An 18,235-nucleotide genomic window follows, 5' to 3' on the forward strand; every position below is an offset into this window, starting at 1 on the left:
GCTCTAACACTTGGAATAGATTCAAGCTCTCCATTATTCCAGACCTCTCATTTACTTAATGCTGGAGCATCACAGGCCTTAGTGGTGGAGGGAGGTAAGTGCTACATGCTGGCCAAATTCTCTACTGAAAATAACGCCCCTGGTATAGAGGCCATTGTTCCTTTGTGCTCTCACAGACAAGGAGGGGTGGCTATGAAAAGGTTTTTGAAAAGGGTTATCCAGACAATATACAGAAATAATATAAGAAAAAATACAGTTGTAAAACATTCCTAATAGTGAATCAAAAACTGTGGAATTTGTCACCATATATTTTCAAGATCTAACTGCACAAAGCCCTCAACAAACCAGTCTGAGTTCAAGGTGTAAAAATTTTTTAAGAACATATAGAGTCTAGAGGTATAACAAGATACATCACCTAAGGAAGTTTCAGGAAAAGCAGCATCTCAGATGTAGCCTGCTACCCATTATTTAACTGCACAGGGCTTTTACAGCAAACATAGATATAAAAAGCAGAGAAAGATATCAGCAGTACCTGGAATGACACAACTATACCAAACTTGCCCTTCATACATGCATGGTAACAGAATAGCAACTCTCTGAAGAGAAGTAAATAGGCAAGTAATTACCCAGTAGACAGCAGGCAATACAACAAAACACCTTTCTCCTGCACTGAAAGGAGAAACATGAGAAACACGATTAGCCCAAACCAGCAAGATGTTTTAAAGAAACTAATAAAGAGTTTCAGGACTCCGTACAGGCATTTGACAGCTGATCCAACTTGAAATGTAGCGCCGTGGAGAGGGAGAAAACATAAAATTCCGGTCTCCAAATAAGTAGTGGTCAGACCACTCGGTCTTTTGACTCTATTTACATACTAGTGAGGCTGTTCTCTCTAAAGAAACATGCAACAAACTGGTTACTCAATCAGAATCATTCTCAACTCTACTGAAGAGGAAAGTGATTTGAGAAACTGTGAAAAGCCTTCAAGAGGCCTGAGTCAACTCAGGCTTACTGAGTGGTATTAGTATTAGTTCTGTGGTATTTACTAGCAGGTAGGAAAAAGTTAAAGGATTACTGTCTTTATAAATACCAGTCTCCATCCAGAACAAAGTTCAGAGGAAGCAATCTACACTGAGCTAATCATAACAGGGAATTGCAGATGAAAAGAGTGATAAGCAAGACTTGCTGTTTAATGACGTGATGAGGAGATAAGGGCTTTAAAATGTTACATTGTCCTTAACTGAAAAAAAAAAAACCCCTACAAATTTCAGGTCATGCTACCTTCCTTCTGCAGAGCTAGGATGACTTGCTTCTGCTTAACACAGCGCAAAGAAAGAATATCTGGTTTAGGATTAAGTGTAGTATTTCAAAGAGTTGTTACCTCTAGGCAACCTTTGTATCCTGCAGACCTTACAAGCTGGAATGGCACTGTGCAGTTTTCAACTACAGCTTAAAAAAAAATCACACAAGATAAACAATTTTGCAATAGTTCACGATTATTTGTGCAGTTTTCAGGTTAGTTTTGGAGATACTACTGAGACATTGTAAAGACAATAAAATTCAAATGACTAAAGATGCAATGCAACAGTGTGAAGAAATAACAGCTGTAGTGAGAAAAGTCTGTTGTAGCTCACTGGCAGGCAGAGTTTCATAGTGCATACCCCACACAGAGGGGCAGAGAGCAACAGCACAGTTATTTCAGGTCAAGGGCAGCAACCTTACTCAGAAGCCTGGGCAGAGTCCAAAAGCATGCCCATTTACACAGTACACTCCAAGCACATACAGAAACCAAGAACACAACTTTCTTGGCTCTAGATTGGTGGCTAGTTGCAGCATAACCAAAAATAATGTGAGTGGAATGTATTCAGGCAAGCAAGAAGGGGACTCTGAGAAGGTCACAGTGAGCTACGTCACTGCAAGCAGGAGCTCTGCATTGCTAAAGCTCAAAAGTTTCTACAAACCTTTGAGAAGAAGATAACAAAGCAGAACTGTTGGAGAGGAAATTCTAAGTTTCAGTAGAAGAATGCATCTCAATAACATAGCTTACATATAAGAAAAACCTTAGTGCTATTAATTTTTTCATAAGCTGTGCTCGGGCTGAGCTGTGGCTGCAGATCTTCCTCACGGATAGCAGTGGAAAAAGATTTCTAGCTAGTTTCCTAAAAAATGAGAAAAAAAAATAGTTTTACACTGTTGCACACACTTACAGGATCTTGTCTTAGACTGCAGGCATTTTACGCAACTTAATTAAGAGAGAAACCACTAATTAGCTAGCCAGGCCCCAAACAAAGGCAGTCTAAATGCTAGGATTAGGGCTGAGTCATCTGGTTTCTCCTGCCTCCATACCCTCCAGCTGAAGACAGGTTTTCTAAGCCCCAGGCAGGTTTTTGCACAAGATTGGATTTTCGATGTATTCTAGTAATTGTATCTGTATATTTTGTCCTTTTTTTTTTCCCCCTCACTGCTAGAGCACTTACTGCAAGCAGCAGACTGGACAGTCACATCCACATCCTGGATAAACTTACTTTAATGTAGTTAGCATGAAGTTGGTTTTGACATCTGCCACCTTTTCTCCAAGTAACACAGGTTCCCTTTAAGGCTTTTACATATATGAAAGCAGTCTATTCATCTGCAGCAATATAATTTCACCCTTCCTGTCAAACAGCCATGACTCAACTAGAACAGGTCCCTCCATGTGAAGTACACTGGCAAAGCCCATCCAAATATCTTCAGAATCTAAAGAAATTATGCAAACTAACATGACAGAAGAACATCCTAAATATACACAAACAGAATAAAAATGCACCATCTGTTTCAAGTTATAACTACCACTTGCTATATTTAAACTCCTGTGTTATGTTTGAGAGTGCCTCCAAACATTTGGACATGTGTCTGTCACCTCTGATTGCACTTACGTCAATCACTGTCAAACTGCACATTCACAGGCTGTGGGGCCATAAGCAGTGACATCTACGGAGTGAGTGACATGCGCTGCCACTGTGCCAGCAGACAATGGCTGAGAAGCCCAGTGACAGGCAGGAGCACAGGTTATGCATCACCCAAGATCAACCGTGCAAAGCCCTATTTGATACACACCGTCTACAACACAACCTCTCTCCCCTCAATGAGCCTTCCCCCTCGCTTTAGGCTTGCCTAACCTCTAAGGCCCCAAGCATGCACTATTCTTGCTTTATTCTTCTTTTTGCTCACAGGAGGGATGCCACCACATAGGTTTTAGAAGTTCAATTTATACTAAATTGTGTCCACATCCTAGCATCTTCTTGGATTCTAATGAACACAGCTAGGTGATAGGAAAGGCCAGTGCGTCTAGGAGCATATTCCAAAAAATTTTATTTTGTCACCTTCCCATACATTACAAATGCCTTCCTATTACTCCAAACTGTTTATTCCCTTTCCCTAATCTTGTAGTTCCGAACTCTAACCCTAATTACCTTCTATTACTTCTTTCAGTCCCTCCTTCCAGCAGAAAGTTGTATGAGTTAAACACCTTCTTTTTGAAAGTAAGCCAAGCTCATTCTCTACTTGTGTAAGTACTTTATTATAAACTACATGGATACTCAGGAAAAATTCTTATTAGAGGGATAATGAAAAATATCCAGCTCCTTTATGTAACACCCCTTAAGGTTTTAATTCTGAAGCAATCAAATCTTAAGCAAATATTCTGTTGCTTCTTGCTTGAGGCAGTCTTAGGGAAAGAGAATAAACAGGCTTTTTTTCTGCATTATATACCTAGGATAACATAGTTTCTCAAAGAACTTTTTATGACACTAAAAAACCCAAATACTACAACCGAAGTCATATTTGCATTTAAATATAACAACTTCCCCCCTCCCAAGAAGACATGAAGCTTTTGTAAGGAAACAGACTTCTTGAGAGCAACTTGGAGAAAGAACCAATATATTTTTCTCTGTGCTCTACACCAAGGAAGTAAGACGGAAAACTAGCAAGTTACTATAGGCAAACAGTTCTGTATCACTCTACTTTGGAAGATTTCAGAAAATTGTGGTAAAAATGCATTGTAAATTGCAAGTGACACCACCTATCAGTTCTGTAAAATCAATGAGCAGTGTAATACCTCTTAGAGAACAACATCCATGACTAATCCAGGCAGTACTAATTAACTGATCTTTGACCTACAAAGGCAGGTTGGCATAACACGTACATCTTAATTATTCATACATCACTACTTGATATGAGTTGCACTGGACCTTGCCCCTATTGTTTGACAGCAGAAAGGTAGGTAAAAGTTGCTACCTCTCCTTCCTGGTATCATTCCTACAACTGGTTATTCTATATAAAACAAACACATACAACATGAACAGCCCATCACATAGCTTTCTTGTCACACATTCAAACACATTTGATTTGCTAAAAGATTTTCCTTCTTTTGTTCAATTTGTATGTTATTTTACTTTTCAAGTTCAACCAGCAGCAGACCTATTGCTGACATTCCAGCAAAAAGCACACAAAATCAAACAGAAAAATGACAGTTACTCCAGAAACACAAGAAAGAGTAGGAAAACATGAAATGTTATTTTGAATATAAAGTATATATAAGTAAGTGTGTATTCTGAAACTATGCGAGGAAGGAAGAAGTTCTGCAGGTAAAGTTTACAGCTGCGCTAGAACACTTCAATGATTCACTTGAATGTTAAGCCCAGTGTTTTGCTGTTTATATTCAGGTCTGCAACATTTACCGTTGCCCTTACAAAGCTCAAAACTAGAACTTCACCCTCCAGAATTCAAGAAGCTGAAATTCACTTCACACTAACATGACACAACCTTTTCAGGCATTATACACCAAGGTTAACAAAGGAATTCACACATACAAAACTAAATCACCTCACGTATTTTAGTCAGTTAACCTCAAGCAGCAGATATGCTACCAGTCCTCTTCCAGACTATCTAGATTGCCAAGTGAAATTCTTCTCCCTAGGAATAAGTACAAAAATTTAGGACAGCCATGCCCTCCCAACTTCTTCCTCTTCCCAAAGAGACAGAGATATACAACACAGAAGGTAAAGGATACACTGTCCCTGCAGATTTCAAAGGTTGTGCACTTGTTACTATATGTCAGCATCATATACGAGCACAAGAATGCTGAAAATTTAAAGATTTGGCACGATGACAATCCTTTTCAAAGTATGCTATAATTTACATTAGCAACAAAGCATGAAAAAATGAATGATACATGAACTAATGAGACTAAAGGAGGATGAGGCAATGGTAATAACCAGATGCTTTTGTCTAGGCTGGTGATATAGGCAATGTAGCTTACCTACTGCCTAGTCTTGATAGGTAGCATTCTGTAAGGCTCCTGGCAAGGTTTGCCTCACAGGGAAACATGGAGAAAAGAACGAAGACCAGTGGGCAAAAATCATCCTCAAAATAGCATTCAAGCAGCAGCACAGCTATTATTGAAACAACCGAATGTTGGATGTTAGAGTTTGGAATCCATGGCCACAATACAGTACCAGTAGTAAATAAGACCTAAGTTGTGGAAGAACTCAAAAGTGTAAAGCAACACGTACACACAAGAGAAAAATAAAGTTTGCAAGCATGGTACTTACTTTAGCAACTGCATTTCTAACAAATTCAAGAATGAAAACTGACTAGAGAGAAGATTACAGAAGTAAAGGACAAGGTATCGGAAAGATTCTAGTACAGAGAGAGGAAAAGGGACAGAACAGGTCAGGCTCTCACAAGCCCATTCATCTGCTGAATGAGCTAGAATGTAATTTGTAAGTTATCTCCCCTTTCCAATTCTCACTAATCTTGTAATAATGTTTGGTCCATCTAATACATATAAATGCCTCAGATTTTTAACACTGTACCTAGCAAAATTGAAGATCCACACAGAAAAGACATTTTCCAAACAGTCTTCAGCATTAAGGCTAACACTTACTTTCCATACACTGACTCTCAAGCTAATGCATGCCTTGCCATTGTCAAGTCCTGCAGATCAACATCAGAAGCCATGAAAGCAAAATAGTTTAATGGGGACAACCCAGGACCCACATAATAACTATTTCAGGTATAGGGAGATTACTCTGGACAAGTTCTAGCCTGCTTCTATCAAATGAATGCTACCAACAGTGGGAATATATTAAATGCACTTCAAAACTACATTGGGCCTGTATCTGTGTTTGAAGATGTGCTCCGCTCTGAAAGTAACCTGCTTTGTGTGCACCAAGATCATTCCTCAATGAAGGCAGAGCAAGGTAAGTGCGGACAATTGAGATCCACTTTAAGAGAATAGTCTTGGTCTGACTTAACACATAGGTGCTCCTAGAACATCTGCATGGCCCAGTATTTCTTACAAATACCACTATATTAGGTGTGAAAATCTGAGCTCATCATTTTTGTGCCCTTCCATACAGCTTTTCTGCTTTTCAAAAGTGATGTTTCACTAAACTAGGCAGAGATACTTGAAAAAAATCACCCCTCCCTCTGAGTTTGATAGAAGAGTAACCCTCAGCCATAGCTCAGGATCTTGTTTTACCTCTCATGCAATAAACAATGTAAGGTAGCAAATTCATGACTTTTCAGCAGCATATCAATGTCTGCCATGTTGTGTGACAGTTACCTAACTTCATGAAACTCTTACAGATATCATGTATGAAAGGAATTAGGTAAAATAAAATTGGATCGTTGCTTAATCTCAGGTATGTTATTACTTAAGTCTGTTGAGTAAGTCCATTTCAGTATAATTTTGTAGGGCCTACAAGATATTACAAGATGTAATATCTCAACATACCAGGTCTTCAGCATATGGTCAACAACCGACAATCACAAATACAATAAAACTGTGAAAGGACTGAGTCTGCGATATATTTTTCATCGGCCACACTTTGTGGTACCAGTGTTTTGCAAGGTATTAACGAATCCACACCCGAGCACCTTATACCTGTAAGGCAACCTCACAGGGAACATCATCGGATCTGGCCACTTTGAAATTGTTGTCCATGTATCTTATTGTCACACGGCAGCATTCAAACAACAGCTGAGTCTATTAACTGCCTATGCAGACACGGTCATCCCTAGAAGTCAGCTGTTAATACTTGTTCGCAGTCAGGAAAATTTAAAAAGCTAATATAATTTGGGTAACAAGGCGGCGGTGGTTGGATTCCCGCAAGAGAGGCACCGACCTCACGCCGGGAAAGGCGGAGGGGGAAGCAGCCTGACCCCTGCGCCCAGGAGCCGCGTCCCGGGCAGAGGGCGGCGGTGGCAGCGCCCTGTGTGTGGCACAGGGACGCGGCTGCCCCTCCGCCGGGCCCAGAGCCGTGAGGGCGAGCACAGCTCCCGCTGATCCAGCCCCCCGGCACCGACCCCGCGGCCCGCCCGGCCCCTCGCGCCCCGCGGCCCGGCCCGGCTCCCCGCTCACCCGTGCTGCGCTGCCGCCCGCCGCTTGCCGAGCAGGCAGAGCAGCGCGCAGGCGGCGGCGGCCCCGGCGATGGCGGAGTGCCGCGCGGTGAGGAACTTGCTGTAGGCGGCCATGGCGAGAGCAGCGCGGAGCCGCCGACCGAGCGCAGCCGAGCCGAGCAGCCGAGCGAGGGATGCCGGGAGGGGGCGGTACCGCCCGGCCCCGCGCCGCCGGCAGGACGGGCCGCGCCGCGCCGGGAGCGGGTTGCGCAACGCCGGGCCGGTAATTACCGCTCCCTGCCAGTCCCTGCCATAGGGCAGACCCGCCGCCCCGAAGGAGAGGGGAGGCAAGGGGCGTTTCCTCCCGCGCCGGCGGGGCCAGGCCTGTCACCGGCTGCCCTCGCCCGGAGGTCGGGCTGAGCAGCTGAGGCCGGGCCGCCCCGGCGGCCCACGGGTTAATTTTCCCAGGCAGCCTCGGCTTGGCGCCTCCTGCCCAGCGGGCTCCGGTCATCCACTCTCCCGGGGCTCTTTGTATGAGGGTGTGATTCCTGAGTGTGTGCTAGGAATGGCTTGTAAATGTGGTAACAAGACGAAGTAAAAATAAAATTTAAAAAAATTAATGAGTTTTAAAACATTTTAAAATTTCAGAGAAACTTTTATGTAGGTTTTGCTAGGCTGTCTCTTTTTTTATTTTTTTCGTTTAGTGCCATGAGAGGAGCTGCCAAGACTGGCTGTCAGATAGAGGGTGGAACGAGCTGTCACCCGTGTAAGTACAAGAAAAGAATCCCTTTAAAGGGTAGTGCCACACCAGGTACAGCAGGCGATACCAGCCAGCCTTGTCCCATAAAAACCAGTTATACTCGCACAGATGCTTTTTCCAGCAGAGTTAATAACAGATTGGCATGTTGAGCTATACCAGCGAAAACACCCATGCCAGCATAACTGTATTTATATTGGATCTTCCCCTGAGGTCATATCCCTCAGAAAGACACCTGATAATGTATATAAAGTGTCTGTACTTTCTGTAGGAACTGGTCGGTCATAGACTGAAAGCCTATATTGGTGCCATGGTTAACACTGAAATGACAAAACAATTTCTCTGATCAAACTTAAATCAAAATGCAGGTGGAATCAATGTATATATTTTTAGTCTTGAAAAGTGTTTTCATACAGGCTTTTTAAAACATTTGAATTTCTGTGAATGTTGTGCTTTTCTTACTGTAGCACAAGAGTGTGTGCATAGTTCAGTCCATTTATCAGGTGTTCCTGTTTCTTCCAAGTATGTCTGCCTGGAATAGCAGGTCTGAAGCTGCAGTTTGAGAGGTAATCCCTGTTTATTCATTCTGAATCACCACATATACTCTTCTTTCTTGCTCTCTTTCCCTATCCTTGGTATTATCAGGCATTTTAAAGCAAGTTTATGTTTTGGTGTAAAAGCTGGGGTCTCAAACTATCAAACTGTTTGCATTTTCTAGAGCATTAGAGTCAGGACTGTTGAAACTAGTTCTGTGACCTTAGACAAATCAATAATCTCCCCACTTTAAAATATCTGCTGTACATTGGTGGTTTTGATGTGGGTGGGAGGAATTGTAAACTATTTGAAGTGTTTCAGATCGTCAGAAAAATACATAGCAGAATCACACAGCATTAATAAATTCATTTTGTTTTATAAGATGAATGTTTGTGATAATATCTTGGTTTTTAAAATCGAAGATGCTTTGAGAGTAGGTGAGTAAGAGAGCCTAAAAAAGAAGTACTTTTGTTATCAAAGTAAAATTCTTATATTAAAATCATTGCAAAAAGGAAAATTTTTGCAAATTTTCAAGTTTATGAATCTTTGTAGTGCAGTTTTGCTGATATTTTTAATCTCAATATCAGCACAGAGATCAAGAGTGTTATGATACTGCACACTTTTCTTTACAAGTCCTCTTCCCTCTTTAAGCTTAGGTTGGGTACACCCTTCCACAGAAGTTGCTATCTAGTATAGCCTAACTTTGTTTCCATGAACTGTCCATCAGTTTGGGCCGTGCTGACCTTTGTTGTTTGCATGTCTGCATGACTTGTGTTCTGCTGTTTGTCTGCTCAGTGTCCTTACCCCACTTTCTGACTCTAGCCAGTACCATGACCTAGTACATATCTTATTTCTCTTCTATATTTTCCTTAAATAATTTCACACAAGCCTGTCATCTTCTGAGAAACTTATCTCATGCATCCAGTCCTCCACTTTGTCTTCTACTGCCTCAACTCCTGAAAGTTGCTGTTTTTTCAGAATAACTTTGTGAGTATGATTGATAAATGGGCATTTAGTCCAAAACATGAGATTTTTATCGATCCATTATTTCATCAGTTTCCAGCACCACTCATGTCTAAGCATATCCCTGATAAAATCACCCCCACTGATTAAATGCTTTTGTGACAAAAGCTCTTTTTTTTCTCTTCAGTTTGAGATTTGCTGCATTTCAATATTTTATACATTGTGGCCATATTGCTTTCTTGGTATTCTTGGTACAAGTCAACTGTGAGGGTTTTCCAAGGTAACAAATAAGAGCAACATTAATTCAAATGTATCTCAAATGTAAAAGCTAGAGGGGGAAAGGTAGCTTGGAAGAAGCAAAGAGTAGCAGTTCTGTTACCTGTATTAGTAGTACTGTGTGTAGGTTCTCTGATAAAGCAAGGTTGAATTAACGACCATCCTTTTAATACAGTCCATGGTATGGTTCAAACTTCTTACTAGGTAAGTAGGAACATCTATAGCAAGCAACCAATTTAAATGAGAAAGTGCACTCTGGAAGACTGAAGCCTGTGGGAAGAAAAATGCGCATTTACTATTAAAGCCTTAAATCCCTATGATGGACATCAGGAGACCTCATAACAGCAAATGTGAGGCTGGGCTCCTGTGTCTGAGGTGTTTGGCAATGGTGTCTGCCTAAGCAGTTCTTCCATTTCCCAATTTAAAAAACAAAGCTTAATAAATAATAAGCAGTAATAAAATTGCTAGACTGTTCAGACTTTCAGTTCGTGTCCTCAGCCACTCTTGATTTTAGACACTTGAGTTTTAAGGAGTCAAAGTCAGAAATAAAAGAAATTGTTACAGAGTGAGTATTTGTCCCACTAATAGTTGTGTGAATACATTTTTTTAATGGAGTCTAGGTTAACAAGTAAGAAGATCCTCCTATTTGGTGTCTCCCAGAACAGGAAGAACCTGTATTATTTGCTGTTGGCACTTGGCATACAACACCCAGGTATATTCTGAGAACAACATGTCATCAAATAATTAAATGAAAAATCATGTTGTTTATTGTAGGTCCAGTGTAACTTATATAAATATCATGGAGTGCAATTTACAAATGTTGTGAAAGGTGGCAGAAGAATTTATTTTATGTTTAATTTATGTAAGTTGAGGTAAGCTGTAAGATGCAAACTGTATCATGTATGTTAGTTAAGTTTGAAGGTGATTTGTGTAGTGCTGGACTCCATTCTGCAAACTTACCTTTGCTTAATTTTCTATATAAATTCAGTAGATTGTTCATTTGTTTAATTTTAAGTAAAGTAATATGGTATTGAAAACTTAATAACTAGTGAAGCAAGAAGGAAAGTTCCAAGTATTGATGTGGTGTCTTTTGTGAAGTCTGTGTTATCTCCTAGATATATCTCTTAGTTGTAGAATCTGGCATGGTTTGCAGGGAAATTAATGAACTGTTCTGCTAATGCAGTCATCAGCATTAAGTGATTCCTTCTGCTGGAGTGCTACATTAGAGTATTAATTTTGTTGCTTTATTTTTCACAGAAGGAAGTTCTACATATGAAGTTGAGCTACATTATATCATGTATCAGTTCACATATGTGCAAATGTGTGTATATGAATAATGATACAGATTATTCTCAATTATCTTATTAAACCTTATGAATACAACTTATGTCTGCCAAACGGTATCATTATATGTTTAGTCACTTCACAGAAGTTCCAACTCCAGTGCAGGTGAAGCAGTGTAGATCTGGTATCAACCACTCAAAACCCATAAGCCTCCACCTCCATATGCTGATTATAATGTAGATTTGATCTTCAGAGTGGGGCCCACAGGATGAAATTGAAATGGACATAAACCTTTCTTTGATCTACCGAACAAGCTTCCATTTCTTTGTTCCTCCTGTTTTCTCTTCTAGTTCTTGGCCTTTTTTTACCCACTTCCTACATGCCCATCAGATGATTGGGGTGTTACAGGAACTTTAGAAGTGAGAAGTTAGTCTTTCTGAGCAGTAAGCAAATTTGGGAGTAGCATGGGCAGAAGAAGATAAGGGGTGTATAGAAAAAAAATGCTTAGATGTACAAAGCATTGGCTTTTAAATGTATTGATGCTTGCAGACTTTCTGTGCCATTACTGCTTCACTTTCCCACTGACAGAGGTACTTTTCCTAATCTTTGTTAACTGACACCATAACCCACAAGTGCTTAATTGCTACACACAAGTCTACTTTGTGCAATTTCTTGATTTCTGTCTGTATTTTTGCTTTATATACATGGGGTTTTTTATGTGACTGTGATCTAGCCTCTGTACAAGCAACTCTTGCCTCTACCTAATACCTCCTGCCTTTCCAATATACAAGACAACAGATTGCTTTTTATAAGCAGAGCTCATAAATTTATACGTCTGGATGAAAATGTGAAAATACACTGGAATTACTGTTATTATACCAGACTCAGAAATTGTATGGTCTTCTCTCTGTATGTGGATAGTATCAGATACTCTTAGAGACAGTATAGACTCCACATATCTGCTTTCTTAGTGGATTTTACTCTTATTTCAAATACACACTGATTTCCTTCTAAAGTAAGGTGTTTGACATCCATTCTAATTTTTCATGTCAGTAGGCATAATCACTTATATTCTGCTGGTCCAGAAAACACGCTGGTATTTAAGGTGAGAGAAAACACCTGATTTGTACTAAGAACTCAGTTTTATTTTCCTTACTGTTTTTATTTGCTTTTGTTGTTAATTGGCTTCTGAGTTTGACATTTACAGAAAGATGTCTCTAGTGAGATGTTCGCATTGATGCTTAGAATGCTGATATTCCTTTTGTTAGTCGGTTTAATTGGACAGTCTGTGTAAAATACAGAATTAGATTTTCCTCTGAAATACAGTACTCTGCATTTATGAACAGTCAGTTTCAGTTATGATTTTGAGCTTCACTTGCCTACCTTGTTAGGACTAGGTGACTGGGTAGAAAAATGGTAATTGAAACTAGATGTTCCTGTTTAGCTTGTTCTGAAGTGGATCAGAGCTCAGTTTGATCTTGATAGATTTTAGTGATCTGCAAGCCAAGGTATTTCACTGCTAAATATTTATTTCTAGCTTATCTCAAATAAAGGAACATTTTATGGAAAAGGCGTTCATGAACAGTATCATGGATCTTTGCAAAGTCAACCTGTCAAGTTTGGTATCTGAATTCAGTAATTTAAAGAAAGGTATTTAAAATATGTTTACAACTAGTATCTGTTTCCTAGGTAGAGTTCTAATTCTTTTATTGAGATTGCCTCATAATTCCCTTATAAATTGTGCTTCTCAGCTGGTTATATCTTTGTTGATTAATGTATTTGCTGATTTATAATGATGCAAACTGAAAGTTGGCATTAATTTTCTGTCTCAGCTTAAATATCAATTTATTTAATACAAGATGATATGCCAATGTGGTCCAATTATTTCCCAGAAGGAAGCAATGGGAAAATAAATTTTTTTTCAATATATTAAGAGAATTTAACAAGCTTTTAGATCATTGTATTCTATCACCATGGTTTGCAACAGAATTGAATTTGGCAGTAACTTATATGAAAGACATATCTTTTGGAAAGCTCTGTAATCATCACTGTTTATGTTGTGGTTCCTTCTTATTTCAGGTGATGGAGCTTAAATTGTTAAAATTGTTCAAAAAGGGAATCATATCCCTCCCTTGTATTTGGTCATAAGGTATCAGACATTAGGTTTAAACCATAATAACTTCATCAGACCCATCTTTCTGTTTTCCAGGAGTTATGACCAATACATATCATGATGTATTGATGTATTTGTTCTTTGAACAAATATAATTTGGTTTTAACATTAGTAATGTAGAAAGGATGCCAATATAACAGAACAACCATTTTAATACATTCTATGTGCAGATCTATTTGCTTAGTATCAGTAGTGAGGGTCCAGTTTTACACTCCACAGAACTCTTCTCCCTTTGGGCATATTCCTGGAAACTTGTCTCCTACTTCATCTCATTACAGGACCTTTCAAACTATTTAGTATTAAGTGCATGTTACACATTAAAGTTCTGTCCTTGGCAAACACAGTATTTCTTAATCATTGTTTTGTATCAATATAGTTCAGATTTTTTTTTGAGAATTAAAGTAGAATTAGAATTTTTCCTCTGTATGTAATACTTTGCATTTAGTAACACTCAGACTCAATTACTATTTTGCTGCACACTCACCAGCTGAAGAAAGGTAGATGATGAAGGAGCAATGTCATAACTTGAAATTGATTTCTACAACAGAAGTCTTGTCTCCACCCATTGTTTCAGAAGTCGGTGATTATTATAGCAGCCCTTTTGATTAACCATGTCAGAGACACTGAACACTGTAGGAGCCTAATGATCTGCTCTTACACGCTAATAACAGGTCACATATGATATTCGTGTAGCATTATTGAGTTTTTCATTTGTTCCTTCACGCTGACAATTAATGGCTTTTCAGAAATAGATTTGTATGCCTTCTGTAACAATTCTTGGCTTTAGGCTACCAACAGGGCTGGAGATGGCATCATTTGTTTTGTTCATGCCCCTCACAGCTCCTGCAGCTAATCAAACTGCACCACACTCTAAAGCAACCATGCAGCATCTGTTTCCTCCCAGATCATATTGCCCAACCTTACAGGTCGTGTTATCCAAGTCTCTGCAACCTTTTTCCATACAGACTGTGCAGTCTGTTGTTGATCAAGCTCTGTGCAGGCTCCAAGGCTTTTCCTGCAATGGGTGTTTTATGCCAAAATGCAGCTGGAAATGGTGACTGAGCATAGGTAGCCATTTTTGACTTTCAGAATTATTCTCCTGATCTGAATGCAAGGAGGTAAAATCACATTAGGAATGAAAGGAATGCATTAGGAGGAGGCAAGACTGAGAGTAGAAGAGAAATGGCTTGACAAGAAATCAGTGAAGAAGGGGTACAGAAACTGGAGTGGCTTAGCAAGAGGATATTTAGGAAAGGAATCTGAGCCATGTTGGGTTAGGAAGGCAGTGGAAAGAGGACCTAGAGACCAGTTGAACAAGGAGATTACATGGGTTGGACAATGATTCTGGTATTGGGAAGGAATTAAATGATTAGCCAAGAAAAGCAGAGTGGATATGTGTTGCAAAACAAGAGGGTGACATTTAGAGCTACTGAGCAAAACTGAAAGGAGGGATTTAGAGCTAATTGACTGGAGAAGAAAAGGGCTGAAAGAAGGCAACTTAAATCTCATGAGGTGTGAGATGAATGGGCTGGACCAGAAGCCTGTGGTACCTGAGCTACCAATTTTTGGTAGAGGAAATGGGAGAAACGTGGTAGGAGAATGATTTGGCAGGGAGTTCAAGTTCAGTTCTTAGAATCATAGAACCATTTAGATTGGAAAAGACCTTTAAGATCAAGTCCAATCATTAACCCAGCACTGCAAAGTCCACCACCAAACTGTGTCCCTAAGTTCCACATTTTGTAATATTTTATACATAGTATATATATATATATATATATACACATACGTATTTTATAATCTTTTATATACCTGCAGAAATGGTAACTTAACCACTTATCTGGGCAGCCTGTTCTGATGCTTGACAACCCTTTCAGTCAAGAAGTTTTTTATAATATCCAATCTAAACGTCACCTGATGAAATTTGAGGCCATTTCCTCTCATCCTATCACTTGTTATTTGGGAGGAGAGACCAACATGCACCTTGCTACAACCTCCTTTCAGGCAGTAGTAGGGAGTAGTAAGGTCTCTTCTCAGCCTTCTTTTCTCCAGACTAAACAACCCCAGTTCCCTCCTGGCATGAACCTGTGCTGGATTCTGATGGAATAGGTAAGTTGGCTGTTGCCTACAGGCTTGCTCTGTCACATATTACAAAAATTTTGAGACAGAGCATATGAGGCAGGAGATGATGGAAAGAATGACAGTTCAATGGCTAAGGCAGATAAACACTAATAAGATGATCTGAACTACTACTTTATTTCTGTCACAGAATCATTGTCTGATGCTGCCCCAGTGCAAGTTATCTAACACATTCAAAGTTGGCCTATAATTGCATTTTTCCCTGTTTCTGGAATGTTTATCATGAAGTGTACCAGAAAGGTATTTGCAGAAGTGTGTGCTACTGAGAAGCAGAAGTATTTACAGAAGTGCTATGCTGCTAAGTGGTTGCAGCTTGGTGGAGATTTTTTTAAACATAGTGTTTTTAAAAATAACTAGCATTGTAATATATTTTTAGATTTTGCCTCATATTTTGATGGTATTCATTAGGTCTGTTGCTAGACACTGATTACAAGTGAATTCAGTATTACAAATGAATATTAAATAGCTGTCTACTCACTGAATGAGGCAGCAATACTGTGATAAAAACCATATGAAGCCATATAAATAAAGGTTGCATCCTGATTCAGCCTCAATTCAAGTTCCTTGGGCAATTTTAGACCACTTTTGGGGCAAACTTATTCTGGACTGTTCCAGAAGACACGTGCAGAATCCATCTGCTTTACCTAGCAACATTTTCTGTGAAAGGGTGTTTTACTAGTGCAAGCACTGGCTTCCAGTGATGCCTTAGGTTTTAACTTTTATATTTTTCAAATTCTGTACTGCTTAGTGTGTAACTCTGAAAGTTTCTTGTAGACTGTTAATTTCTACTCTCTCATGCTAGGTAGATGTAACAAAGCCTCTCCAGCCCTGCTTTCCAAGGACACCAAGACTGTCCTAGGCCAAAAGTATAAACCAAAGAGCCTCTAAAGGGGGGGTAAGCTGAGGGCAAAACTGAAGCTTTAATTGGAGAATTAATCCTGCTATGCAAATGAACCAAACCTATAAAAGGGTGAAGAACTCGTGACCTTTGGTCCATCTTGGGGTCCATTTTGAGAATAGCTTCAGGCTCCCCAGGGTGTACCTTTGAAGGCCTTTCAAATAAATACCTCTTTTAATCCTTTACTCCTGTCTAGTCTCTGTTTCTAGGAGGCCTCTCAAGGCATCACCAATAGCTGTTGTAATTGAGATGTTGGTTTAGATCCATAATCTTTGAATGCAGAAAATCTTCCAAGAGATTGGATCTAGTTGCCTTCTTCCTCTCTCAAAGCATCACAGAAAGAAAACGTGCTGGAAGGAGAGTAGGAAGCAACAAAGAAATATGTGAGTTGTGAAAAGCTGATGCTTGTATAGTGATAAGAAATAGAGAATGCAGCGGAAATGAACAGAAGGTACAGAAATGGTGGACCTTTAGATTTCATTGAGGAAATCAAGAGATACTTTAGTTCTCAGTGTTGATTAAAGGTTATAGAATCATAGAAAAAAAAAGACTGGAGGATACCTTTGGGATCATCCAGATGGTCTTTAGCAAAGATGGTATAGAATGAGAGGAACAACAAAGGCCAGGGAAACAAGGTTATTAACACAGTGAACCTCTTGGTTGCATGGAACAAGCAGGAAGAGATAAGTTCCTATTATATTGTAAAATAGGTAACAAAATGTGTAATTTAAGGAGTAAAATTCAGAAATGTGAAGAAGTGGGCTTTTGTTAGATAAGAATAGGATCAATAATAGTAGAGGAAAAGAACAGACCCCTGAAGAATCTTAAGAATATAGTAAAGTTTTAAAGAAATATGAAGCTCCTCTTCATGAATATATGTAGAAAGCAGTTGCTGGTGTTGTACTTTTTTTTTTTAAAGGAAGGATGTTACTACTACATGTTATTACTAACACTGCTACTTACAAATATTACATAACTGCTACTAAGATATGCTAATAATAATTTTTGCTACTAATGTACTAATATTATGTCTTACTGCTTACAGGACTTTTTAGTCTAACTCATGTCCACTGGAATTTAAAATTTTAAACTGAATTTATTGGGAGATCTGATGGATATAACTGTAAAAATGTGATACCCATCAGGATAGCTGCCTTAATGCTGTACAGGCCAGAGTTTTACAAGTTTTAGAAAAAAATGGTGAAAGTTTCTGTAGGTATATAAATATACATATGTGTGCATGTGTAGATATATATCTATAAATACAGAGATTCACAGAAAAACTTTTTTCTTTTTTTGTACAGAAAAAATATTATTTTTTACTTTTATAGGAAAACATAAATAGTGAAGTTTTATCTCATTCTAGCAGAAGAAAGAAATATATTACTCTTCAGCCTTAAGGGATTAAGTTGCATGTCTCTAAACAACGTGAGAAAATTCTCTGTTCCTTCCTACATAGAGCTACACCCTAAGCCACAGCTGAAAGCTCATCCTCTCTGCCTGCCAGCTAAGGCACAGTTTATAAGGTAGAGCAGGATTCTTCACTCCAGCTCAGCAAGAATGAACCCACACAATCCATCTTAATGCAGAACATATAAATAGAAGATACACGTTTAAATATTAAGTAAATAATCATCCAAATTACATCATTCCAAGTCAAAATGCAGCTGCCAATTGCCCTGTTATCTGAAATGAGAGTGAGTTTTTGCCACAAGTAAAGACATGTTTCCTTGTTATTATCAAAGCTTAGTTAATGTACTGAATGTTCACACACTAGTTTATTTCACACTAACTTGGTGGGAATAGCATAAACAGGTAGCAGAAGTAACCA

At 39.2% G+C, this 18,235-nt stretch overlaps 1 protein-coding gene across 1 annotated transcript in view; it reads right to left on the bottom strand.

The window, feature by feature from the left end:
* The window catches only part of ABCD3 (ATP binding cassette subfamily D member 3), a 28,571-nt gene extending 20,995 nt beyond the window's left edge, over positions 1–7,576 (bottom strand). The window contains exon 1 of the mRNA XM_048312748.1: positions 7,406–7,576. Coding sequence (XP_048168705.1) covers positions 7,406–7,518 — 113 coding nt within the window. The 5' untranslated portion in view covers positions 7,519–7,576. The remainder of the gene's footprint in view (positions 1–7,405) is intronic.
* Positions 7,577–18,235: the final 10,659 nt, after the last annotated feature.

This window comes from Corvus hawaiiensis, chromosome 9, assembly GCF_020740725.1.
Source record: "Corvus hawaiiensis isolate bCorHaw1 chromosome 9, bCorHaw1.pri.cur, whole genome shotgun sequence".
Lineage (NCBI taxonomy): Eukaryota > Metazoa > Chordata > Aves > Passeriformes > Corvidae > Corvus > Corvus hawaiiensis.